At 37.1% G+C, this 27,994-nt stretch overlaps 1 protein-coding gene across 2 annotated transcripts; it reads left to right on the top strand.

Moving 5' to 3' along the window:
* Window positions 1-12: 12 nt before the first annotated feature.
* RADX (RPA1 related single stranded DNA binding protein, X-linked) lies at window positions 13-27,994 on the top strand. Of its 2 annotated transcripts, none has more exons than XM_054839405.1 (15): window positions 13-741; window positions 1,517-1,659; window positions 3,989-4,181; window positions 7,425-7,533; window positions 7,687-7,778; window positions 7,873-7,995; window positions 9,174-9,281; window positions 10,925-11,092; window positions 11,647-11,807; window positions 12,304-12,512; window positions 13,303-13,371; window positions 18,615-18,694; window positions 22,127-22,420; window positions 23,720-23,902; window positions 24,808-27,994. In XM_054839405.1, the coding sequence occupies exons 1-15, from the start codon at window positions 168-170 to the stop codon at window positions 24,951-24,953; spliced, it is 2,652 nt and encodes an 883-aa protein (XP_054695380.1). In that variant the 5' UTR covers window positions 13-167; the 3' UTR covers window positions 24,954-27,994. The 2 variants fall into 2 exon arrangements, with proteins under 2 accessions (XP_054695380.1, XP_054695381.1); XM_054839406.1 differs by lacking the exon at window positions 24,808-27,994 and adding an exon at window positions 22,728-22,789 and having other exon boundaries at window positions 32-741; window positions 23,720-23,811.

The raw sequence follows: 27,994 nt of genomic DNA, 5'->3' as shown, positions 1-27,994 counted from the left end.
CAGCCCCGCCCCCGCGCGCGCCATGGCGGCGCCCTGGCTCAGCCCGTGACAGCAGGAGGCCGAGGCCGCCGTCTCCGGCCGCCCTCCCCCTCCCCAGCAGCGGCCCCGGGGTCCGGCTTTCGCCCTCGGCGGCGCGGCGCGGGGGGAGGGGCCGCGAGGAAGCTGTCATGCAGGACCCTACCGCGGAACGCGGCGGTAGCGCCCGCCCCGCCGAGGAGAGGCGGGGAGCAGCGGCGGCGTCGGGGCCGGCGAGCGGCGGGGCCTCCTGGCTCCAGAGGGTCTTTGAGGAAGTACGGGGCTCCTCCCAGCTGAGCGTGGCCCCCGCGGAGCCGCCCCCCGTCACGGTGGTGGCGGTGGAGCGGTACCTGGCCGAGGCGCCGCCGCCCGCCGCCCCGCAGTACTGGTACGACGTGACTCTGGCGGACGGCGCGTGCCAGGAGCGATGCTACCTGGCGCCGCGCCTCAACGGCCTGGTGCAGCGCGCGCACCTGCGCGCCGGCGCGCGCCTGCGCCTCACGCGCTGCTCTTACCTGTACGACGAGAAACGTCTCAACTATGGCTTCCTCTGCCTGGAGGGGCTGGAGCGGGTGGGGGGCCCCGGACCCCCCGCCGCCCTTCCCCGCCACCGCCCGCCGCCCCTCCGCGGGGACAAGAAGCACTACCTGCCGCTGTGGAACAACGAGGATCCCTACGGAGACATGTGGGTGTCAGACAAGCCCCAGGCGCAGGTGGACGTCGACGGTAAGCGGAGAGGAGGCGGCTCTAGAGGAAGGGGATGGAGGTGGAAACCGGCCCAGAGGCAGCCGAGCGGCCTATGGAGGCCTGCGCTGCTGAAGCCGTCCAAAGGCGCCCGCAAAGATGAGAAGGCGCGGTTTCTTGAGTGTCTTGTGCAGCTGGGCCGAGCCCCCTGGTAGAAGTGACCCTCCGGTTGCGTTAGGCACCAATACGAGTGTGCCATATGTATTGCAGTTTAGGTGTTCGTGTTACTCTGCGAGGGTTTTTAAACTTTACAAAACGTTGACTGAAAATACGTAGCTGCGGTGCTTGCACGCAGTCTTCTGAGGTGTCAAAAACCTCCATTCCAGTAGTAGTTTCTTGGCTAGTCTGTGGGACTGGAAGCTGCCACCCAAAATGCAGTCAGTGTTGAGGGGCTCAGGCCAGTCCACAAAGCCTGCTGAGGAGGGAGGTATAAGCAGGACTTCCGCACAAGTGTGATGCCCATGTAGGCCAAGGCCTCTGGCTCAGAGATGAGCTCTTCTGCTCATCTGACAACACTTCTGTGTCATTTTAAATGTGTCATCACTCTTTCAATTAAAAAACAAAACAAAATCCTGTGTGCAGATAGCTCAGAACAGGATTTCATGGTGAATAGTATCAGAAAATGACCCTTTTTAAACGTTAGAAACATTAAGAAAATACATGTGACATCCTGGCCTGTGCACTTTACTACTGAAAATTTAAATGTTCAATCATGAACACTCTTTTTTTTTTTTTTTTTTTTTTTCTTTAACCTCAGTCTCCAAGCTGACTTCTCTTGGTCAGCTGGAAATGACCTGGAGAAGCAGAGTTCACTTCCATCCACTTCTTGTGAGAGTACTGCACAAATCTAGACTAAGGTACTACGGGAAACCAGAGAAAAAAATGGATATGCCTTATCAGGTAAAGAGGGATAAATACATAGGTTAACACTCAAACAAATGGCTGTAGGATATTTGGAATTCTTTATTCCTGTATAGTAAGCACATAAAATTAAGATTTATGTTGTAGGTACTTTATATTAAAGATGCTACCTTTACAAAAAAGATGAGCCCTTTAGAGTAGGAAATGGTGAATTTAGTGATCGTATGTACAAACTTTGGTGAGTGTGTTTCAGTTTCTATAGTTCAGTTGAGCTTTTTGTGAAGAAAAAAAAAATATTTGGAGTTTTTAGTAGCTTAACAGCCTAAATATTTCTGGTCCTTATGCTTTGGAAGTTGGAGTTAGTCTGTCTTGTCAAAAAAAAAAAAAGGCAAACAAATGTTAACAGTTTGTATCCCTTAATTCTCTCACCTGGTGACTTCCAGATAGATTGTTTTACTGTAAAATTCTTAATGATTTTGCTAATGTGTTTTACTTGTGATATTGTTGTCTGAGCTTCTTGGAAATGGAGACAGGAGGTGTGGTGGGTTGGTCCCAGCCAGCAACTAAGCCCTCGCCAGCTGGTTGTTTGCTCTCCACTGCCCCCTCCAGGGGAGTGGGGGAGAGAATTGGAAGAGCAAAAGCGAGGAGAAACCCATGGGTTGAGATAAAGACAGTTTAATAAGGTGAAGGGGGAAAAAAAAAGGCAAACAAGTGATGCAAAGGCAGTTGCTCACCATCTCTCACCAGCAGACCAATGCCCAGCCAGTCTCTGAACAGAGAGTTCTTTGGGAAAACCAGCATCCCATTTTATATCTGAGGATGATGTTAGATGGCATGGAATATCCCCGAGGTCAGCTGTCTCGGCTGCATCCTCTCCCAGTCTCTTGCCCGTCCCTAGCTTACTCACTGGGGTGGCAGAGTGAGAAACAGAGAAGGACCTTGACACTCTGCAAGTCCTGTTCAGCAACAGCTGGTGTGTCATCAACGCTGGCTTAGTCACAGCTCTAAAATGCAGCACCATGCAGGCTGGTACAAAGAAAATTAACTCCATCCTAGCCAGACCCTGTACAGGAAGGCAACAGTTTTTATAAAGCACTCCAATAACTCATATGAATTCTTCCATGGGGAGAGACAGGTATGAAACATCTTAACGAAGGGCTGTGGTGGTCTCTTATTCCAAGTTTCCATTCCCTTTGCACATGAAGGTAAATCTGGGTCTCTATTGGAGGTACTTCTCAGTAGACAGTCTAGCTGATACTCCTAACTTTTATGACAGTTCATTAGTCACATTTTCTGGTATTGTAGAATTAATACCCAGAGCTGATTTAGCTCAAAAAGTTAGGAGACAGATTTTACATGCTTTTTGCTGTATGCATTCCTTCTTTAGATAGTGTTGTGTGTTGAATTATTGTTATTAGATAAAAACCAATAATGGTTTACTTTCAAGGATGCATGGGTCATGACTAATTAGGAAAATCAGAATAAACTAACAAGTGTTGTTTTGTATAATCTCTGTATTGAACTTGGAATAAGGAAAAGACGAGCAAGAAGCAGCAAGGGGGTAAAACACATAAGGTGTTAGATATGTTCAGGAATGGTGGTACATTAAAGAGAGTGGATGGTAGGATGAACAAAAGCAGATGATTGAGGCTGACAGGTGAATGGATAAAATGAAGCATTCTGATAGAGCTGAGATTTTTTTTTTCAATGGATTGCTACCTTTTAAGACCATTGTAAGACTGTTTAAAAATCTTCTTCACTGCTCAGTGATCAGCTCAGTTATGGATTCAAAGTTTGCCCAGTTAAAAAAAAAAATCAGGTGGAAATCTTTGTCATGAGAAAAACTTAAATTAAAAGATACTGATTTGCAATGCAGACTGTTATCTGCATTATTTTTTTTTCTTGAAAATTAGACTTGTATCATGTTTTGATGAAGAATGGTTAGCAAATGGTCCTGTAACATCTCAACTTCCAAAATATGCTTTTGTTTCATGGGTATTTTGAAATGTTATTCTAAATACAACATTCTCTCTGATAAAGAAGAATCTTTTTAGTATTGTTTCTTGTGCATGGTATTTTCCCAACCTCCTCCAAAAACCATAGAGTGAAACTGGCGTCACCTACTATTACGGAGCACTGGAAAGATAAGAGTTTGGGCTGGGGTAGTTGTGGAACAATTCTTGTGTGGAAACCAGGGATTTCTTCAACTCCAGTATTCAGTACAAGTTTTGGAGCATACTCTGTATCTATTTGTAATCATCAGAGAAATTGTTCATGAGTCAAGTAGCTGATGCATTATCCAAAATAAATACATGCCAGAGTGATGGTAAATAAAAGATGAATGTATTTTGTCTCTTTTTTTCTTTAGGCTTACTTTGAAGTTGCTGACGGTTCAGGCATGATGTCAATGGTTTTGTGGAATTCATTATGCCCTGAATGGTATAACAGTATGAAGGTTGGCACGGTACTACTTCTTGAACAGTATGCTATCAAAACCAGTTACCCATTTAAAACACAGCCAACCCCAGGGGATTCACAGATGAAGAGATTTGCTACAATTGGTTAAGTATTGCAGAAACCTGTTTTGATTCAAGGAAATATAGCTGTAAAAAGGTAGCTCTTCATAGAAGGAAAATAGACAGTGATCCATTGCTGAGACTAATTGATAAGGTATATGTCCTTAAATATTAGCTCTGAAAGGTGTCTTAGCATCCAAGTTCTTATTGTTCCGTGTTTATATTTGGATCATGTCTGCAAAGGTTATTGCCACGCTAAGTTAAAACCTTTATTTAAAAAATAAATAAATAAAAATCTAATCCCTCATTTCAAGTATTGGGTTTATGAAGACAGGTCTCTAGTACTGAATTTAAATGTGGTTCTACTTCCTGATACAGGTATCGTTTGTGCACTGTTCACACCTTCCAGGTCACTGAAGCACATTGTCATCTGATCTGACTTTAGATCGTAGTGCATATGGTCAAGGCCCAGAGTATCTGCAAAACTCCTCTGAATAAAAAGTTGCATTGATGACTGCTATCTGTGCTGAAACAGCAGCACTGTGGGAGTGCATATATGAAGAATATTCCTTGGCTATGAGAAAGTATTTTCTTACTTGCAGTTGCATGGTGTGAAAGATACCGAAAGGAGCTATGCTACAGAAATACAAGTGCTGCAATATAACAATTGGAGATATATATATATATAAATCAAACTGGATTTGGTCAACACTTTTTTTTTTTTCTCTCCTACTTTGCTGAACATGATTTCTTTCCCCTTTTGTGCTTTTATACTCAGAACAAAACAACAGCCAACATTCAGAAAATTCAGATAACTTCCTTGAAAGAAGCAGATATGTGTGTTTTAGTGAAGGATGATGTATGTATAACTTATTAATGATGACAGTTTCCTAATATGGTTGCTACAGTGCACAAAAATAAACAATATTTTCACTGCTAGAAGCAGTGTATTCTCTGCCTAATGTATCTTTGCCTTATAACCAGATCTTAATATTTGTGATAAGTTGGCAGGAGAGAGAAATGTTTAGCCAGGAATGGAAGTTTGTGAGGAAAGCTAATGATGATTATAAGCCAGCCTAGAAAACAATTATAATTGCCACACAACCTTTCTATGGGAAAAGGACAGAATAAAATATGCCGTCTGAAGTGACTATGGGCAAATACCACTTCATTTTAATGGCTTCATTCACACTACACTACTGATTTGTGCAAGCATTTTTGGGGTACAAATGTTAAAGAAGAGATCATAATGGAAAATTAGGCCAATTGGCTGTAAATGGTAATAGATGTGTAACAGAAGAATTAAAAGTTAGTCTATAGTAAAGCGCCATGGTGTATTTTCAGACCGTAGATAAACTGTAGTCTTCAGTTCATATCAATGTATGTACAGTATCTTATTTCTTTTCTCAGCACGAAGATCAGAATTTTGTCTTAATATGAGCTTACAAAGAACATAATACCATGCATTGTTGGATCTTAGTCCCATATATGATCTAAGAAGAGTCTAAAGAGAACAGAATATCAAGAAAATTTTCTAGAGCAGTTATAAAATCAATTTTATGCAACTCCTGATGCATGGGTGTTTGGTTTGGGTTTTTTTTTGTTCAGATGAAGTGAAATATAATGCTTTGCTAATTATTCTGTTAAGATAAATATCTTTGTATATGTTCAATATGGGGCAATATTTCACGTTTTTTTAAGCACACACAATGAGTGCTCCGAAAGTTAGAGCAATCAATTACACTGAATTGCTTAAGTAACAATTACCTTTTTCATCATCTATTTCCAATTTGTAATTCCATCAAATCCTAACTTTCTGGTGTTTGCTTACATTTTACAACATTTACAGATGAATGGTTGTAGATGAAGGGCACAAGGGAAAGAGCTTTCCAAATCAAGAGTTCTTGCAAGACAGTATGCTTCTGACATACTCCTAGATTTCTGTGGAATGAGTTCTGCATTGCTTGCTTCTGTGTGCAGCTGCAGCATTGTATGACATACTGAGAGGTGCTGTTTCAGGACCTAAAACCCTTGGGAGCTTAGTTCGTACCAACACCTTGAATTCCACTGCTAGGCAATGTGAGCATTTCACAAATCACTGAATTTATGTGGTAGTAATGAAAACTGCTGTTCTGAATAGCCTGGACTGACTTTAGCTTCTGAATCATCCCAGGGTGTAGTCCTGAGTTGAGTATATGTTATCCATCTAAACTCAAAATGATGAAACAATTGATAAATAGTTTTGATGCATGGGAAAAATTTGTTTTCAGGAATTTTCTCTGAAATACTGTCCTAAAACGCCATATGCAAAACCACAATTGTTCTCCAAATACATTTCTAGAAAGCAGCACCCAAAAGAAAATTCTGAAGTAGAAGGTCTGATTTCAAGTATAACACCTTCTGAATGTTGCACCACTAGGGTGAGGGGCTGGATATAATTATGTAAACAATTGTATACATTATTTATACCTATTTAATTACTCTTCTGGGTGCATCATTTGAATAATCCCTTATCCAAACCCAAGCATCTTGTAGAGACTTCATCAGAATCTGTGTTTTTCATACCAGCAAGATTTGGCTTCTTATGAGAGAGACAATAGAGTACCACCTTGTGTATTCTAGATGCTGAAGCTGTTCCTCCTTTATTTTTTTATCTGTTTGCAGAACCCCTTGCTTCTCCCAGTGCTCCACGATGTTTGTTATTCAGCATCTAAACATTCTGCTTCCTAAATTAATTTTTTCAGGTGCTATAGAATAGACATGAGAAGACATTTTGTTTTCCTCCATGGCATATTTCTATCATATTAATAACTATCTGAACTGGTATCAGATGTGGAAGTTCTCATCTGCTAGTTCTGTTTTACTTCATTGTCTGCAAGTCAATTTTAGATCTTGGTGACATTTGAGAATGAAGCTACCAAAAAAAGTACTTTGGTTCTCATGAGTATTGTAGTATTAATTTCTGTTGCTGCTTTTTAAAATGTCTGGCTGGATCAGACTAATTTGCTCATGTAGGTAGTTGGAAAGTTTACATTGCTCAGATTATAAAATTGCATTGTTGAATGCTGTACCTGAATTCCTTACTTTATTTTGATGGAAATGTGAAGTCAGAGGAATTGGTTAGTAATTTCACAAGCAGTGAGACAAAGTTGGAATACTTCATTTAAAAAACTTTACCCTGGGATTTTTGCAGGGTTGGTTTTGGGTTTTTTATTTTTACTATTATTTTTTTAATTTGTATTCTTGCCTTAAATGTTACTGACTTTTTTTTTTGTGTGTGTGTGTTAGAAATCAGCCTTAATGTTCGAGATCCTCCTACTAAAATCAGTATTATTCCAGAAGAAATGGTTAAGCCAGAGTGGGGATTACCTGAAGTTAAATATCGGTTTATCACAAGGTAAAACAGAATCTTATTGGTTGTCAGGCTGAAACTTAAATTTCACAACATTACACTGAATGTTAATTGGAAATGTTCTTCGAAAAGTTTCTGAGAAAACTTTATGTTTCGTTTTTAACAAATACCCACACTTCTGTTCTGTTTTGCTTTTAGGTCAGAACTGGATGACTTACCAAACAATCATTCCTGTGATGTTATTGGTCTTGTGACATTTGTAGGAAGGGCTGAACGAGCAAGAAAGAGAGGTGTTTCTATAAATATGACTTTCAGAATTTATCAAACAATTTTAAACTTTCTGAATAAATGCTTATATGTTTTTCTTAATATTTGTTTATATAGAACACGGTGAAGACTTCTGGCTCTATCGTTGGGCACATGCCATTGACGGGACCTCAGACCAACCATTCATACTGGAATTATTTGCAACTTCGCAGCCAGATGTGTTTGAACGTATTCACCCAAGTATTCATCTTTATAATACTTATTAATAATGATTTATAGTGTTTTTCCAGTTGGTTGCCAATTTCAAATTCTGAGTATAATTGCCACTGAATAAAAAATTGCCATGGTTTATCTCCTCAAGGACATAATAGCTGATCAGAAATTAAAATTTAAAAATTAAAAAAAATAGTTGAAGTATTTGAAACCTTTATAATATTGCAATCTGCCAGTTAGTCTAAACAAATAGGTGGGCAGCTGGGCCTGGGGCTCATCTGATCTCATTGATTTCAAACAGAAACTTAAGTGAAGCACCTGGGGCAACATCTCTTGCATCAGAGAGGCAAATAAAGGTGGCAGCTGGTCAAATCTATTACTCCTTTTGTCCTATAAATAAGTATTTTTTTTATAGACAGGAATAATTTAAGACGATTGGAGGAAGGGAGAGGTGAAAGTGGAAAAGCTTCATTTCTTTAAATAAATATTTTTTTGCCAAACAGCAGTCATCACTCAGCTGTGTTAGTTACTGCATGTGAGCGAAGAATGATAAATTTCAAACTGGGGAATCCTTAATTAAGGATTTTAAAAGAGCTTTAAATATTTCTTCTTGCCTTCTTTCTCTTCTCCTCCAAGCACTCATCCTTCCATTAACACTGGTTGGTGTCACGTGCATTTTTTATATCATATGATGCAGGACCAGCTGTACAACCCTGTTAAGATTATGGCCGCATTCATCTTGAGTGTTCTGGGGAAATGGCAAAAAATGACATTCCAGTGTTTAACTGAGATATTAACAACACAGTGAGTTTGTACTCTATTTAGAAGTTTTGCAGTGGCATGTCATGATTTCTTGTGCTTTCCATGATTTTATGCTTTTTATTCCTAAGAAACACAGCCATCTAATATCCATATTTTTACAATTTTTTTTTTCATTGATATCCTACCTGATGAAGTATCTCATGTTTTAGTCCTAATATGTATGCTAAAATTTCCTTGCACAATTATTAAATTGAAAATTCAATTACATTTCCATATTGTAATTTATAATGGAGGCTCAAAACATGCTGAAGCATTTGTAGGGTTAAGAACTAAAATATCTTGTTTGGAGCACTTATTAATCCAGTGTGTGTCAGTCCTGACGTTCTAAAATCAATGAAATATCAGGAAAAAACCTGAAGTTGTTTTGTGCTTTTTTCCTCCAGTGACATATTTGGTGTGTACACAGATGAGAGTGGTACGGGACCTCACCGAGAATCCTTCCAGCACAATTTATCTTACAACTTCAAATGAAAGTCAAATATTCATTACAGGTAACTTAAACTAGTTTTAGTTTTATGTAGTTCTTATCTTATTTCTTTGGAAAGGATATTTTCATTTTACAACAAAAAAATCAGTGCATAGCATTAGTTTCCCTGTCAGAAATTACTTTGAGTTAATAATGAAATACCATTGCAAAAAGAAAAAGGCAGATTGCGTTCTTCTGAGGCATTCACAGGAGTATCTTATGAAAAGTACCTAAGTATTATTAGGTTAAGTCATACGTTTATTAATTCTTTCAGAATCCTTTGATAGTGTAGCAATGCAGATTACCACTTCCTTAAAAATGTTAAAAATCACTTGCAGCTTTTCTGGCTTACAGATTTCCTTATTACAAAAAAAAAAAAAAGTATAGCTGTCCTAAATTTATCTTAGCTGATCTTTTTCACCAAATAGTTGGAGAGCTATTATGTTTCATCTTTCCCAGTGTGCAGGGCCCTTATGCAGACCACGTGGTTGGGAAGGGATGTGGTGCTGGACTGCACTGAAGGAGTGTTCCTTCTAGATAGTCTTGTTTGAATACTCCCACCTGCGGTTACAGTACTCATTGCAGTCCTGTGAGACTGTACATTAGGTACCACCAGTCAGCATGTCACAGGCAGGAGCAGGTGCAACTGTTTATAGTATATTTGCCCTTGAATCAGGAGGCAGATTATAGCAGGGGTGCAGGTGAGTGATGTACTGGCCTAATTGCAAGGGAGTATAAGATGCAATAGGAGTGTCTTTCCTGTGTTTGTTTATCGAGCTCATTTCTTCTGTGTTCCTAACGTATCAGTCACCCAGTCTGAATCTTTCCACTGACAAGTAGGAATAGAGAAAAATATGTGCTAAAAAAATACCTGAACATAGTGAGTTCTATGCACATGGTCTTTCCTGACAAGCTGGGTAGGGTGTTCCGTGCTTAATTGGACTAGCAAAGCAAGCTAGTCTTTTTGTAAATAGGAGTAAATTAGATCATTAAAAACTTAAATGAAGGGTTTGAGAGGTTGATTTTTTCCTTTACTTTCCTTCAGTATATTTTGTGCTTAATTTTCTAATTAAATACTTAGGCTATCCCCCACCCTACCTCTAGTTCATGTTATGTCTGTCTGGGTCCTAAATGAGAACTACAGCTGGAGATTGCAAACCATTGAATAAGTTCTATTTCAGTTCAAAGGTTAGACATAACCTGGTCAGATTACAATTTATTTGATAAAACTGGTATTTAGTCCATATCTTGGTTTTAAACCAGCCAACAATGAATATGTACCTTGCCCATTACCTGTCAGTGATAATCTTTGCTGAACCCTATGAAGTTGATTTATCTGCTCTTTCCTGCTAATAAAACAATTTCTGATAGTTTTATTGTTTCGTATGCTCCTGTGAGAAAGTATTCTAGTGGTGGTTTTGCTAGCTGTTTTATTTCTTTCTATTACTTAACATTTGTCTAACTTTCAGTGTCAAATGCAAGTGTTAGGGAATTCAAGATACTCATTTGATAAAACATTGTTGACTACTGGAAAGATGTCTTATATATTCTCTAGTGCAGTTTTTCTTAATTCGTTTTTTCTACGTAGTGTTCAGGAGAGTTTCAAGATGAGAATGGATGACAGTAACCTGCTTTGGTTTTCATACCTGATTATTTTTTTTTTTAAAGGGTGGCATAAGGGCCAGCCATACACCAAGGATACCAAAGTGAAAAACTTCATTCAGTGGACTAAAACACAAAGCGAAGCTGATCAAATGAAGAAAACTGTCATTGGTGGCTATTATCCTTTTCCACGACCTCCAAATAACTTTTTGAAATATTGTAAAAACAATAAAGGTATCATACCCTCAAATATCTTTAAGATTTGTAGCCTTTTTCAGTTCAAGCATTTAAAGCATGAGTTAAAAAGCAACACAGTTACTATTAGCGATTACACAAATTTGTAATGTCATTTAAGAAAAACTGCCTTTGGTGACTAAATGTTTCATAGACTAAATCCTCATGTTACAGAAAGTATCATGGCACTGTTAGCTGCAGGAGAACTGTAGCAGCTTACATGAGTGCCAGATCTGCCCAGCAGTTTTACTCTGAATATTGGGCTAAATCAGAATTAAAGAGAGTTATACTGAAGAATACAGTGAATTAAAAATTTCACCTAAAACAGAAATTGTAAACTCTGATAATGCATACTAAAAGATGCTTGTGAGCTAAAATGTTTATTGGTTTTTTTTCCATGTGATATGAACAAAAAGATTTTAAATTCTTCAAAAATGTAATTTTAAATCAATTTAATATTTAACAACAAATTATCTTTTATTTTGAGCCTTGCATTCAGACATTTTGGTATTGTATTTCCTTAAAACTTGTTTATGGAAATTTCTTTTTTGCAGTTGAATCAGTTTTGAAAGCCATAGGTGAAACGGGGAAAGAGATTGAAGACTTGCACTACAGAGAACACAAGCGCATTGCTGTTCAGGGAATAATTAGTGCCATAAGATACATCAGTTGTAGCAATGCACCTGAAGAAACCTCAGGAGTAGAACTTGTTCAGGTACAGTGTTTTGAGAATTAATGCTATGGCACTTACCAACTACGATCGTAATTAGAATGCAGAGTCTTGCATTTGAGTTCAGAACCTAGTTACATTGTCTGTTGATTAATTTCATTTGCTATTTTGAAGGCAAAATTTTTGAAAGTCCTAATTTAGAACTTTTTAAAAAGCGATGATTCAGTGCTTTTGTGAAAGTTGTTGACAATCCTCCGCGAAACTACATAACTGTTTAGAAGTTACTAGTTTGACTGACTGGATAACCTAATGTAAAGCAGAATGTGGGAGAGTCAACTACTGCAACATGCTCACTGTCACTTTCTAGACAGAAGTTACCTTATTAGTATGATTAGAAGATAATTTCTACTAGGTAAAACATGACTTTCAGAAGGTGGGGTAAATTGGTCTGTTCCTTTAAAAGTTACTTTAAAACTCGCAGGTTTTTGAGTTGAAAACGATGAGTGCTTTGAAACTCTTAAAGAATTAACTGTTGTTGCAGAAGGATACTTCTCAGTCTCTTGAAAGTTCTGCTGTGTCCAAAGAAGACTCTGTTCACAAGGGAAAAACCACCAACCTTCAAAATAAAGAAGTTAAGTCTTTTGTGGGGCCACATTGCACTCCTGGGGAACATCAGCACCAAGCTCTACTGTCAAAAAAGAGTTCAGTCAAGAGAAAGATACCACACAGATTAAATACAGATGCAGAACAGTAAGCTCTCTTCATAACTATGTAGTGGATCTAAAAAGTTTTTTTGGAAATTAGTTCAGAGCCCAGGCCATAGAAAATATATAAGAAAGCTTTAAAAGCGTATATAGTTTAATCTTTGAAAGGTAGTTAGGTACTTTTCTAGCATCGGGTGGTAACAATTATACTGTTCAGGCTAATGAAAGAATGATTAAAATAGGTATCTGGTTTGCAGTGCTCTCTTCTAATTAATATTTATGCTACTTTGTTGTTAATCTCACAGATTTGTAATAAAAGTAGTTAATCCTTGAACCATATATAGTTTAGTGACATAGCTGTAGAACAACCAACAGTTACAGTGATGTGAGGAACTAAAATGTCTTCACTGAAATGCAGAATCAGGATCTGGCATACCCATTCCTTAAGTTCGAACATAGTTATTTTTTTTCTTTCTGGTTAATGGAGTGTACTGCATGTAGCTGTAACTTGCTGTCAGAAAGGCAAGTTGATGGTGGTCATGTGCTAATCTAACAGCTCAAAATAACTTGTGGTACTATGGCTCTGCTTGTGATTGGATTTCATGAAATTGTATTGCATCTAGTCAGACATAGACAAAAGATAGCAGTCTGATATAAGGAAATGGAGTAAGACAACATAATTTGTCTGATACAAGTGTATTAGGTTCAAGATACAATATCTGCTTGTATAAGGGATAAGGTTTGTTTTACCTGAAAGAAAACCATGCATGGTCTTTGCTTTGTGTGTTTCTATTTAACTAAATACTGTAAAATAAAAGTGAATTTCCTATTTTAAGGGGAAGTGCATCTGTTACTCCTGTATCATCTTACCCCTATTTCACACGGTCTGCAAGAAGAAAACTTGGGTAAGTCATGTGAAGTTAATTTTGTTAAATAATTGCAATGATGAAACAAAGATATTTGAAGAGAAGCTTTTACAGGTCAAGAATCTGTATGGAAATGAAAGAACGGATGAGGGTAGAGTTTAATATTTTCTATTCACTTTCTCTGCACTCATTCTAGTTCAAATATATTGGATTATTTTATTCTGAAGCATATTTTTGAGTGTGTTATTAAAGATTTTAATGTTACTAGTGCTAGTTAGCGAATATGTAGTAACAGGTCCATCATGGTAAGCAGAGTGATATATGTAGTCTGTTTCAGAGAGATTACAGTTCAAGTAGGAAAGTCAAAGGTAGGAGGGGGGGGATACTTGATTAGCAAGCAGAATGAACAGTGTAATAGCAACAGTGGATTTGCTAGTGGTGGTTGAGCTATGTATCGTCCTTCGTGCTACAGAGGTGTAAGTATAGTTGTCCCTGAGAATACTTGGCTCCTTCCACTACCTTACACTCAGTCTCTATTGAGCTCAGTTTGGTTCTAGAGAGGGATCTTTTCAAAAAAATCCAGGTAGAAATTTCAAATCCAGAGCCCTGACAAGTCTGGAACCTAATGAAGTAACTACAAAGGGGAAATTATTAAGAAGACTGAACGAGTGTTGTTATTTGCTAGTCTGGGGTAAAAAGTGACTTTCCTTCGTGCATTTTGTTTAAGGGCCATAAATTCTGGTCATTTGTTCCAAACACAGCTCGAGTAACTTGAATGCTTGAACTCTTTGGTGTCAGTAACTTGGGATGTTTGGGGTTTTTGGCAGCGGTGATTTGGGCTTGTGTCATGAGTACCTATGCCCCTCAGTTGCCTTGTTAGTTTAGTCTTAGCACCTCTTCCCTCCCCACTGAAAGAAAAAATCATGGTGCTAGGGATAAAGCAACAATAGTAATGATGGAGTTGACCATTCTGCCAGTATCACTGCCCTACAAGCATGCCTATTTTCTTGAAAAACATTTCCTGAAAGCTAATTTGCAAAAGCTTTTTCTGTGAGATAAATGAGTCTCTTTTGAGCCACATATCTGTTGTTTCCTCTGGTCATCTTGGTAGTTACTGCATTTTCTAGGGGAAATGGTTGCCTGGCTCTGCAGCCCATTCATTGAAAGTGTGACACCTGGCTTTGAGGTCACATCTCTGCAGGTGGTGCAGGAGTTTGCAGGGAGTTGTGGCACAAATCCATAGGAAAATCAGGAGGTTTTTTTTGAATGTGAGGAATCCTATTTCCTTTCACTTGATGAGAAATGTTCCATTTTTTCTTGGGGGTGGAGGGTGGGAAGAATGTTTTCTCCCCATTTCTTAAAAGTGAAGCAAAAAGTTAAGGCATGTTTACTTTGTTCTCTGCTTTTCTCAATCTGCTACTCTCCTCGCTACCTGTGTGTCCACTCTATGCCATTAGTGCTAGAACCCCAACTAAAGGAGGAGAAAGTCTGTGTTGGATTATGGAAAGCTGTTTCACTCTATATAATTAAAAGGTAACTTGTGTGTTTCTGTAATTAACTATGAAGTTGTGTTGAATTCTCCAAATTGCAGAAGAAAAATAGAAAGTTAGCCTGACAGTACCTTAAAATTGCATTGTTTTCTGTTCTGTTGCTTAGAAGCAGCAGAATGTCAGCTCTCACTGAAGTATTTTAATACGTTGATGAAATAATAACAGTAGAGATATATTTTGAAGTACATATTCTAGCTTAGATTATTTTGCATCAAGTATTTTGTGCAGTTTTTCAGCATGTGGTTGCATTTTTTAAGGTTTTTTTTTAAACAGTAAAAGCTTACTTTAAGGCTCTTTATCGACAGCCTCAGTTCCTACATTTCTGAGGTGACTTATTTATCTGATTATTAAGGGTTTCAGAAAGAACAAGGTAAGAGGAAACTGATTAATTTAATATTATTGTTGATATTTATATCCTTGCTAGTAGAGGCATTCAACATAAATGTATTCTAAGCATTTAATATACCCTAAAGCAGTTTGATAGTTTATTGTGAATGAGAAAAGATCAGGAATTTCAGAAAGGCTTGTTTTTATGTGGAAGTGAAAAAAAAATCGCAGTAGTTTTCTTAGCATTTTAATCTTTGTAAGTTTAGCACTGCAGTTACCATGGAGTTGCTGGTGCACTGCATGCTCACGTTCTACACTGCTTGAAAGTAACTTGTTTGTATGCGTCTATCCTTGCAGTTTCAATTCTAAATGTTTATGTAACTTACACCCTTTTCTCCTTTTTCCCTCCCCTCTGATAAGAGCTAAGAGATGGGGATTCTATAATATGGGGAAATTCAGCTTGAGGTTTGCACGACTGAAAGTTTCACAGAATTTGATGTTTCCATCAGACCCCTTTTCCACATAAATCAGAATTTTTCAGGGAGAAATTGGTAGATATCAACAATCAATTTGTGTAGACTCGTCAAATTAATTTCTCTGTTACTTGCCATGGTAGATGCGTATACCATAATGGTGTTATGACAGTTGAGTTAAGTTGATTTCAAGCCAGTCTATAAGGCTTTTACCAGTTATATCAGTGAGTGGGATGCTTTGTTTTGGCTGTTTTGAAGCACTTGAGTCCCTTGCATCATTTGGGCACAGCTACAAGTTGTAATTATTTTCTTTCTTAGTTCTTTTTATCCCATTTAGTCCCAGTGCTTAGAAAATAGGTGTGAAGTACTAGACATGCTTATTTTCCCAATATTTTCTAAAAGTATTAATCTGCTATCTATTTTTTATTAATGTTATTTTCATTGTCTATACTTTAAAGTAAAATGACTGAGAAGGTGAATACCAGTTCATCTGTAAATACTGAATGAAGGCTTTTTTTTGCAAGTGGGAGTCTGTGAAAAGCAGGCTAGGAATAGCAAATTTGGCATGGCACAAGTTCTCATAAAGCTGGCATGGGCAGAATAGAACTGTGAGTGTTTTGGTGTACAACAGCCACAGCATACTGCAGTCAAGGATTTGGGTTATTAGGTGGCTTGCAGACATACTGGTTGGCAAAGACACATGTAAACTGAGTGTATAGACAAGTAGGTTTGCCTTAGGAACCTAGCTCAAGTTACGCTGTACACACATCAAGCACAAAGCAGTTCTGTAGGAATAACATGTCAGGCAGGTAGGAGAAATCATCCCAGCTACAGATCTGTGAAAGATGTTGGGAAAAATTGTGACAAGTTATTTTCATATTTTTCAGAGGCTCTATTAGCTCTAAATCAGACCCTATTCACGACCAAAACTAGACAATTTTAAAAGAAAAAGAAACCATTTCCATTGTATCAACTTGTCAGCAGTATGACTTGGTTTAATCCTCCACTTTAATGAAGAGGGAAGTTGGCATGTATCTAACTTGACATGTTGATTTCTGAGCAAGCCTTTCCTAACATTGTGCTAGATTTTCATGTCTCTTGTTTTGAGAAGTCCAAGTCTCGAAAGTGAGAATTAGTTTTGTGGGCATTAATTTTTAATTAGACTATTTTTGTTAATACTTTTGAAAATGTCTTCTAATGGCTCGAAAATGTATTAATACAGCTGGTATGTAAATGTTTAATTTATGGTTATGCATACACAGTAATTACTTTCCATGATGGCTCCTGTAAAAGGAATTAATTCTTCATAAGATACTATTTTCATGGAAACATTCTTTTGTCTAGAAGTAATGCCATAGGAAGCACAATGTAATTACTGAATTATCATTTTAGAAAGAGACAAACTTTCCTGCTGCCTTTCATCAGAAAACAAAAATACCACTCCACATACTCAGATCTGACATCTTGCATGTATCTTTCTGAGATTGCCCTGGACTGCAAAATTAGAAACATATACAAATTTTCATTTACCGACATTTTCAACACAATTCTGCTCAGAAGCTTGGGCGGGTGGTGGGAAGCAAGTAGGGTCGTGCTGGTTTAAAGTTCTCTGTGTGGCAGCTTTTTTCGTTTACAAAATTAGGTGGCTGAAACTTCAGTTGTGCAGTTTGTGCTGCTTATGTCAGGATTCTTTTGTTCCTATAGAGTTGGAGATGATAACGTCCCTCCAGTACTTAGCCCACACTATGATGATAGTGCATTTCATAAAATGTACTTTCATAAAATGTACTTTCATAAAATGTACATACTCAAAACCTACACTGTATTTCCTTTTATCTTTTCCCTAGATTTTAGATATTTTCCATTTGTTATGAAATATTGACATGAAATTTTCACAATATATCCTAGTATGAAATGGGAAAAACTGAAAAAAACTACCCTATAAATCCTTATGACTGAACTACAGAATGTCCTGCTAAACAGCGTATTTGTCTTTGATTCCTTTTTCACTGTCTATATTGTCCCTGTGTATTTGCAGTTACAATGTTTTATTAGTAACTACTTCGGTAGTCTGGAATTTTAATGGTACCTTAACAAGGTCTTGCCTATGTCTCAGTTGGGTGTGATGCAAGGTAATCAAGATAGTATTTTTCCTAAGTTTATTCAGACATCATGGTGAATTTATAATAAGAGGAATGGAGCAAAGAAAGAAAGAAAGAAATGGGCCTAAGAGCTTATTTTACCATGTTGTGGCTGCAGTGTAACTGTTACATTTTTCTCCTAATAACATCCTAGGTAATTCATTAGAGATTGTTAGAGAACAGTTGCTTACCATCAATTCAAACTTTCATGGTTAAAAATGAAAGTATAACAAAAGTCTAGTTGGCTTGATTGAACTGATTGCTACAGCAGGGTAGTATGTCCAAACAAAAATGTGTATTTGCAATTTCTCTATCATTTTGTATTCTGGACTGATGATGCAGCTGCATTCATGCTTTGTTTTTGACTGCTGAAGGGTGCTGATAGGAAGATGCAGCAGCATGCTGTGCAACCGTTTTTTAGAATCAAGTCATAAACCTGTTGGCCATCTGTGATGTTCAGCTTTTAATGTCACATGCTATTTCTAGTAGATGCCCAGTAGAGGGCAACAAACACTGTTTTTTCACTGTAAAACACTTTCCCATCTACTTCATAAAGCAAAGAAATAGAGCAGTTCTTGTCCTAAGCTCTTCAAACTGATTTACTGAGCCTAGTAGGTCTCATTATGTCAAGCTGCTATATTACAAGTCTCATAATATGAAAACAGGTACTAGTGCTCGCTCATTCGAGCTTGTATCGAGCTAGAAATCTGTCAAGGTTTGAACTTTTGCTGCAGAGTGTTTGAGATTAAAGAGGTTTTAAATATATATATACTATAACTTTCTTTTTATAGCTTGGATGAATTTCAACATGAAGATTTTGTGCAAGATAAAAATGGACAGGCTGTATCAGACAGTTTACAGTACAGCACAGGTATGTTGCAAATAGTTGTTACATTAACCTTAGGAGGTTTAAGCCTACTTCTCTTCAGGTCCAAAACAGGCAACAAAGATATCCTTATAACCCTTGTTTGTCAAGACAGCACTTCTGTACATCTGGCTGCACCAACCTCTAGGGAGCCACTGTAGCAACGTATTGTTAATGTCGTTCTGCTCAGTCATGTCCCTGATGTGCTCTAAAGGATGGCTGGAAGGACACTGTTGGGCTGTATCCCAGTATGGGGAATAAATTCTCAGTGTTGCTTTATCCAAGTTTTAAGTTAGTTTTGTACCTCAGAAGCACTTAGTAGCATAAGACCTCACATTTTCTGTTGGCAGTTTTCTTGCTAAAAGTGATCCGCATGTGATAAAGTTGTCCCTCTCTGGGAAGGTAGCCCCAAAGCTATGTGAGTACCTAATTAAAAAGACAAATGCAATATGTGGGGAGGAAATGTATGAAACATACAAGCCAGTAATAAGAATGATGTTCGGTTTAGGGATTTTTCCAAGTTAATATTATGGTTTTTTCCTTTTTTCCTCTGCAATTGAAAAATAAACTCGTGTTCCATGCACTTAGTTTCTTGATATCTATTTTTGGATGAAGAAAGAAGTCTAATTTGTCAGTTGTCATTATGTGCAGCTTGGTCTGTTTTTTTATTTCATGCAAATATTTTGACATGTTTCCCTCCTTTCGAAGCTAACTGAATATACTCTGAGTCATGTTATTTTATCTAAAAGTTTGTCTACTACTACTAGCATCTGTCCCAACTTTAACATCTGCCAATTTATATCTATAGCTATATTATGTGTAATGTTGTCCATCCTTTTATTTTTGCAAGGCAGCAGTTCGTCTTAATTTAGTAATGACCACAATAGATTGTCTTTGTAGCCTATTGATGATGATCTACTCCGTTGTGCTTCTTGAAAGCAATAGAAATTACAGTGATTTTTCCCAAATGCTGAATTTATTAAGCGACTGAAATGATGAGGAAGCTTTCAAACTGGAGAAAAATTTGTAGAGGTAACTGTTTGAAGTGAAGTTTTATTCCAGAGAAAGAGCACCCTCAGGTACTATGTAGAGGTCTGTTCTTCCAAAGTAAGAAAACATATCCATAAGCAAGTTTGATACTTAATTTCTTTATTGGTTGTTAGTCACCAGTGAAATATCTTGTTGCTTTTAAAAACAAGAAATCAGATTGAGTGTTCTCACTTGAAACTATTTTTACAGGAGTTTCTGGTAGCTGTAGTGTTTATTGTGCTATGCTGTTACTCTCTCTAGAATTGTTGGGATGTTGTGTAGATCTCATATGATGAATGCATGTATGTGGTTTCAATGAAAAAAAAAAAGATCTGAAGCTCTGAAGATGTACGGTGAAATACATGCCTCATTTTTTAACTGTAGTAAAGAAATCTTGCATTAGATACTTATATTTAGATACTTTTAGTTATTTATATCTAAAATACAGATGTATTTAGATACTTTTATTCTTAAATTAAAATATCGTTTACACCGCTATTTCCTCACTGCATGTGAAACCCTGTTTAACTTCAGTTGGCTGATACTTTGAGTGTAGTCCAAAATAAATGAATCGGTCTCTCATCTAATGTAAGTATGCAATAATTATATGAATTTGTTAGTAAATGTAGCTACTAAACATATGCATATATTTTTCTCACATAATGTCAGTCCTACTGGCAATATTATTAGTCTTATATCAAATACTAATTGTTTAGCTGATGCTAGTTTTATCTAAATAACAGCATGTTTATGTTTTGCTTAACAAGCCTACTAATTATGGTGCATGTATCAAAGTGAACACTTTTCTATGTTGTGTTCCTTCAGATTTTGAAGATATTTTTTTTTGCAGTATTCTGAGATTGTATAGCAATTACTTACATATCATATACTCATTTTTCCATTTACTGATATGCAGGTTGTAGGTACCATATAAAATGGAAAAGTGTTGCTCTGAACTTCATAGTGTTGTTACAATGGTCCCAGATAGAGCTTTTTAAAAAAAAAAAAATACCAGCAAGGGAAACTGCCCTTATCTGCCTTTAGAAGCTATTTATGGGAACATGAAATATACTGTAATTATACAATAGATTTTAAAAAAAAAATCCTGCTGCTAACTGAACTCAAAATAGGGTTCATCTCAAGTGCTTTTTGTGGGAAATCATATGTTTAAATGTTCACCATAGCCATTTTTATAGTTTTGATGGGTTTAACGAAGGAAGTAGTCTTTGCTGCCGAGAGGCTCTCTGTAGCTAGAGGAGTTCAAACATTTGCCTTATTTTTCTTCTAAAGCACAGTCAGATTCTTAAGTTTTAGAAAGAGAAAGGGGTTTTTTTTAATCCCACTACTTATATTCTGAAACTTTTTTGTATTTTATTTGCCTAATGTTTAGTATTAAGTCTTCATGCTTGTAGAGAATCCTGTAATTCTCCAAGTAACATGGTGAGAAAAACCATTTCTTTGTGTAGTAGCTTCCATGTGCCCCTTTATCTTTATGATGAATTCCAGTTCTGTGACAAAAATACTGCAGACTGTTTTATGCAATCCAGAGCACACTTTTCAATTTCATTATTAGTGTCAATTTTCTTTAAATTCGCTGTCCTTTGTTCTTTAATTCGGTGCAGCAAAACTCTTATTTCCCTTGTTGTATGTTCTTGCATATGTTGTATCAAGTCTGTCTGTGTACATTCTGGTTTCTTTGTTTTTTGAACATCCTGATACTCCTTCATAGCAATTATGACACTAAAAAGAAGTAAAGTAAAAAGCACATGTTTATAGAGAAATGTTGCGGTGGATAATATACCCAGTTCAGAAGGTACTTGATGAGAAGTTGTTTCACAGGAGGTGGAGTAGATACAAGGCTATACTGGTAATATTTTGAAATGAGATTTCTGATAGGCTCAAAAGCTGGGGTTTTACACGTGCCTTCAAAATTGGAAGTGGTGGTTATATAAGCTTTTATCATTAACAATCCTCTAGGTACATGTAATAGGAAAGAAGAATGGAGCTGTCATTGACTGTATAGCAAGAAATTTTAAATGTAGCGTCGTCCTCAATGTAAGCACATAGCTATTGTGCAAGGGATGGAAAAGTTTACCTTCACTTGTACCCATTTTAAACTTGTTTTCCTGGTTTCTGGTTGTTCATTAAACACGTTATGCGCTGTCCAAAAACAAGCCATGATGATGCTCTTCATGTGGTAAAATAAGTCTTTTTATACAAGTATAACCTCTAAAGTTATCAGTTTACTCGCATTCCAACCCAAGTTTGATCCATTGTGTTGTACGTTTTGAACATTCTGCCATGTCTTCATAACTGAAATGTTCTAATAAAAATATTTCTCATCTAGCAGAGAAGTGATACGATTCTAGGAGCATGAGAGCAACTGAGTATTTTCTGTGTTTATAACAGACCGAGAAGGAATGAGTGATATACCTGAAACCGAAGAAACTGGAAGAACTTGTGATTCGTGGCAGAGTGACCTGTGGGCACAAGTGAAAGACAAGTTAATGAAATATTTGCATCACAGCACAATTTTCCCAGAAAGCATCCCACGTAAATTTGATTATGTGCACAAAGACTTACTTATGCAACAGTACAACCTTCATGCAGCAGTGTACCAGCAAAAAGAAACCAGAACAGATAAAAATATCAATGAGTTTAAAAGTGCTAGTGGCCTTGGGTATTATGAAGTGACAGTTCTGGGTAAGTACTTGGTAGCTCGGCTTCTAAAAAAGGTTAAGCCAGAGCAGTATAAGATCCTAGCTCTTTGCTGCATTAACCTGAGAATGACCTGAAGGTTTGTCAGAAACTGGATAGATTTCTCTAAATTAATCCATTGATTGCAAATTTAAAAAAAAAATTACTGACATTTTATATTTTTGTTAGAGTCATGATTTAGGATAATTTTTTACTGGCAAGCTGTAATTCTCATTAAAAATACCTTTAAATGAAATAGCTGAATATCTTGTTTCTAGTATCACTTTTCATATAATTGCAATTTTGTGTTTAGGTTTATGTGTATCATTTGAAGAATGTGTGTAGTCCTTAAGCTATTGATTATCACAATTAGAGGTAGGTCCTGTTCACTAGTTCAACCAGTCTGACATAATCAGGTAAATTATTCAATTGCACTTGATTGTCAGCTGGCTTTCCTGCTGGAGAGGTATTCATCAGAAACAAGTCAGTGTTCTTAAAGGGAAAAGGACAACTATAAATGCTTCTTTTGAGCTTTAATCTCTTTGAGTTGTTTTTTGAATACTGTTGCTCCTAAAGTGCCTTTTTTCCATGCTAGAAAATTAAGGGCTGTGTTTTAGCTGTACTCATCAACTGCTCTCTGCTCCTTCTAATTAGCACAAAGCATCAGTTGATTGATCCTTATTTGATAAAACATAAATATGCAACTTGATGTGTATCTGTTTGTTAGCATTACTGTGGGATATTAATCTGTTTGTTTTCGCATTAAAAGGAGAAGGAAATGGCCTGGCTTAATGATGCTTTTGTGAAGTTCCTGTAATTTAAGTTTCTATTATTTGCTAAGGGAGACTTGCAGAGAAGGTGTTTGAATATTTACAGTCGTTAGAATCCTTACAATATAATACTCAAGACAAAAGTAGCACAAATGCTGCACCAAATACTGTATACACTGGTTGTAAAATTAATTTATCTGCCTTTGTCACAGCGATAAAGATAAAAAGGAGTGTGAAATGGCTTCCAGTGTTGGTTTAATATTTTCTGAGCTAACACAATTGTTAGACTTAAATCACAGTACATTATAACATCCTATCAATTTGAATGTGCTTGAGTATAAATATATATACATATATATATTGAAATGTATTTTTAGACATCAGTTATTAATGAATGGACAAAGAGCAAGTAAACAGAAATCAGTGTTCAGCCTGCAATAGTTCGGGTTTTAGAAAAAAAGAAGAAATGGTGCATGAAGTTGCTAATGGGCTTGAAGATGAAGTTTTCTGCTAGCAAATATTTTTTTTTCAACAGGTATAAACCATGATGTAGCAATAGATGTTGCGTTTCTTCCATTGTTTTGTCCTGAAGATCCCCACTTATTTCAACTAGAAGACATGGAAAATGATACGTTGTTGTCTTGCATGAATTATATCTCTGCATGTCAGCAGAAGACCACGAGCAATGGAAGGCCTTGTGACATGTTTCGACTTTCAAGTGAGACTGACTTTTGCTGACGTCACTCATTTATCGTTTCTTGTTTTATTTTTCAGTGCAAGAGTTAATCCTCTCTGGAAATCTCTGTTGTAGGCCAGACATCGTTCACCTCTTCAGTGAAAGATATGTGAATTCTGTGTGCCCACCTTTAGTAAATAGATGTAATACTGAACTTTCAAGGCAGTTTTTACTGGAACTGTTCTCATACTCCGAAGATAGTATTTTAATATCCAAACCACAAACTCATAAGGGACATAGACAGTATTTGCAGTTATTTGTTGATGCAAAATTATAGCGACATAAAAGTCAGTCTGTGTGGCTGAGTATGTGAATATTTGGCTTGATCTGCTTTGAAATACAGTGACACAACTGTCAATCAGTCAATCTGTTTCACTGATGTCACTTTGAACAGTTGCTTTAACACAGCCTACAGTGCCTATAAACTGAAGTATTTCCCTGCTATTGAATTATTTTCCTTCAGATTATGCTTCTAATTACTGGCACCTCACAACAAATATGGTGAACACTATTAATGTGTAGCATACTGCAAAGTGCTATATAAGCACCATGTTTTCCTGCATGTTTATATGGACAGATCTGATTTATTTAAATACATCTTTATTTTTCCTTGAATAATACTATGAAATCTGACAATCATCAATGGTTAAGTAATGCATATTTCAGCTTTTCCATATCTCAGTTCTGATGCTGTCATTTTTAGTGACTGAATTCACTAATAAAATTCTACCAAAAAAAAAAAATCCCAGTGGGTCAGCATTTAAGTTAGAGTGAGGTTTTTCACTGAAAGGAGGTTGAACACATGCACATTACTGCATGGAAAACAATGTCAATTCAGTATATCTTTTTACTGTATATATATTAAATCACCTTTTCTTAACTTCTAGATGAAATTGTAAAAGCAGCGATGGATCTAGACGGCAAACATGTTGTCTGCATCTTGGACATCTGTCACTTGGGTGATGATAAGGTGGAAGTCTTTCTGAGCAAAATCTACAAGACAGTGGAACCTGGTGTGCTGGATCCAGTGTAATTTAATAACTTATTTTTCAAATTTATATTGTTCAAAAGGAGGGAAATAAAATTGCTGTAATTTGAATACACCCTCTACACATTGCACTTTTCTAGAACTAGCAGACGCAAACATAAAATTATGATTCGTAGAGAAATTGTAACAGTCATCCATGTAACTGAGAAGGACGATTGTTGCCTTTATTTTTTGGCAGTCTTGAAACAGATTACACAATGTCTTGGTCACTTATGTTCAAGAGGGATGAACAGGCAATACAGTGAGCTTGTCTTTTGATAGGATACCAAGGAGTTTAAGTATGATTGTCATCTCTCTTTCTCTGCCTGTGCACATACATACACAGGAAATATATATATCAGGGTGAGAACTGAGAAGAGAGACGGGCTTTCCCGATATTAAAGGCAATGTTTGCAAAAGAATTAACTGGCTGTGATATACATTTAGAGTGGAAATTAGGATAATTTTTAGGATTGGAGCTGTTACGTTCTATAGTGATCTTTTAGTGGGAGGTACTAGGGGCAGCCTAACTGCTCTTTAGGCTTGAAGCTTACTGTGTTTGTGAAAGGGATTGAATACCGTGGTGCCTTTAGTACTGGGGACTGGACCCAGTGGTCCAGGAAGCCACTTTCAGTTCTTTTTACCTGAGCAAGGTCAACTGCTGTGTTTTTATATGTCTGCTTTTGTATATACAGTGTTGGGTAGTGAGTGTAGCACTCAAAGGTTTTTAACATATTTTATTTATTAATTAAAAAAAAATATTTAAAAAAAAAGAAACTTTGTTAGTGGAACTTGCTTCTAGCTTTGCAAGAGAAAAACTGTCTTTAAGGAGTGCTTAGCATGGCAGGATACACAGTTTGTCACAGCATCAGTTTTTTTTTCTCTTGATCACCGCTGACCCCTTTCTTTTTAGTAATAGCCATACTCTGAGTACATGAAGGAACTCAGCAGCTGCAAGAAGCTGCTGCTTCAATAAGAGCAAGAAACTCTGAAATTCTGTCAACTTTTTGCCTATGTACTAAGTAGCACCTGGCTTCTGCTGAGTTCAGAATCAAGTCCCGCTTTTTCCTCCCATGTCAAACAACCTCAAATCATTCATATGACTGAATCCTTAAGAAATTATTCTCAAGCAGGAGCTAAAACACGTTGCTATTTGACATCTTGTCCATGTGAAATGCTGGTCTCGGTTCAATTTTTTGAGAAGAATGAATTGCATTATGGAAGCTTGCCAATTAAATGGTACCACTATTGACCAAAGCCCACAGAGTTAATTTATAGGAACAGATTTATTATTTTGTGGAAAACTTCTAGGCACGTTTTAGCAGCCTGTTGGTAATTGGGGAGTATCTCTTTCAGCTAGTAGCTCACTTGTCTGCCCTGGGGACAGTGTACTTTGTCTTCAAGTACTTCAATTCTGTACCCTAACTTCAGTTAATGGTAATTGAAGGAGAAATGTAACTGTCTCGATTATAGTACAAGTTGAGAGGCAACTTCAGATAAAAAGTAAAAGCCTTAACATTCTGAAGAAATTGATAAAATTATTCTGTCTCTCTAGTGTGGTTTACAGTTTAAAAATATATCAATGAGAAAAGTTTAACTTAAATTGCACAGCGACTAAAAGTTAATTAAATGTGACTATGTATTGTATGTTTATATGTTGTGTGGATCATATAGTATTAGTTCTAGAGCAATGTTTGTCAACCCATGCCTCTCAGAGCATGTTGTAACCGTGCCTCAGAAGGCAAAATGAAAACATACCAACCCAAAAAGAGCATGGTGTTGCTTGCAATATGTTATTTGTGTAATTTTGTCGCTCGTGGCTACGTGAAGATGAGAGGCCATTGCTTTAGAGTGAGAGAGATAAGCACCAGCACTTCGTGTACCAAACTGAGCCATGCTGACTGTGTCAGCCGGTATTTTTTATTTAGATACACTTCAGGTCGAAGTCTAATTTTAATGAAACCATTATTTCTAGAAGCAATTTTAAAACTAATTATCTTTGTACGAAAGTACTGACGTGGCTAACACTGACACAGAGCCGCTCTGTTCGGTTGTTCTAGCCTCTCCATCTATCCCATGCAGGAGACATGCAGCAAAGGCTGTTTGCCGCATTGCACTGCTTACTACACTTTAAACATGTAGCATTAATCATTTCATCGTCCATGTTAGGACTTCCTAACTCTAAAAGAAATATCAGAATGATGTGGAATATGTCTAATATGCGCTTGAGACTTTAAAGTATGTGATTTTATTTTACAGAAGTGTTGATTGAAATTTTTCATGGCAAAAGCTGGGAAGGAGAGATATTTACTCTTGTGGAATGAAGTGCTAATGTTAGAAGCACAGGCTCTCTGTGTGCAGCTAGAGAATATTCAATGCTGGTAGTAGACTTGGAATTTCAGTACTCTGGTTCATTCTGTAGAGGCACTTATCCCATCCCTGTAAGTTACACTGAACTTCGTATGCCAACTTCAGTTTCTGAAGTGTTGCAGTGTTAATATGTGGTTCCCTCCACTCTGTCTCCCTCCTCCCTGCCAAACCAGCACTGTAGCACTGGGGAGGAGGTCCTCTCTGCAGAGAAACTACTTGCTGTTTTATTTCACTTGGTGTTTATTGACACAAGTAGAAAATGAAAGTATTTTTGATCCTGAGTCTGTCAAAGCATATTAATTTTGCCATGTTAAACCAAGATACAGAATCTTTACTCCTGCAAAATGTCATAGGAATCACCTTTCTTGCTGCTGTGTATTGCCACTGCTGAGGGTAAAATACTATTAGAGCACATTTCCTAACTGTAGAATTCATACCTGACCAAAGAACTGTACTCTGAAATCTTACATTTGCATGTTTCTTATGTTTCCAGCATTAATTTCAAAGAAAATCAGAGAAGAGTAAACTGTATGTAGCTAATGGTACTTTTGAGTATATAAAACTTTCTAAGTCATAGATCTTAGAGGTAAGATCAGTTTTGAATTAATGTGATGTAGAACTAGTGCAACATTGCGAACTGGAGAATGTAAATAAATGAATTAATATATGTAAATGTC

This window comes from Grus americana, chromosome 12, assembly GCF_028858705.1.
Source record: "Grus americana isolate bGruAme1 chromosome 12, bGruAme1.mat, whole genome shotgun sequence".
Lineage (NCBI taxonomy): Eukaryota > Metazoa > Chordata > Aves > Gruiformes > Gruidae > Grus > Grus americana.
The sequence above is the reverse complement of the archived record's forward strand: the minus strand, read 5'-3'. Positions and strand labels throughout refer to the sequence as shown.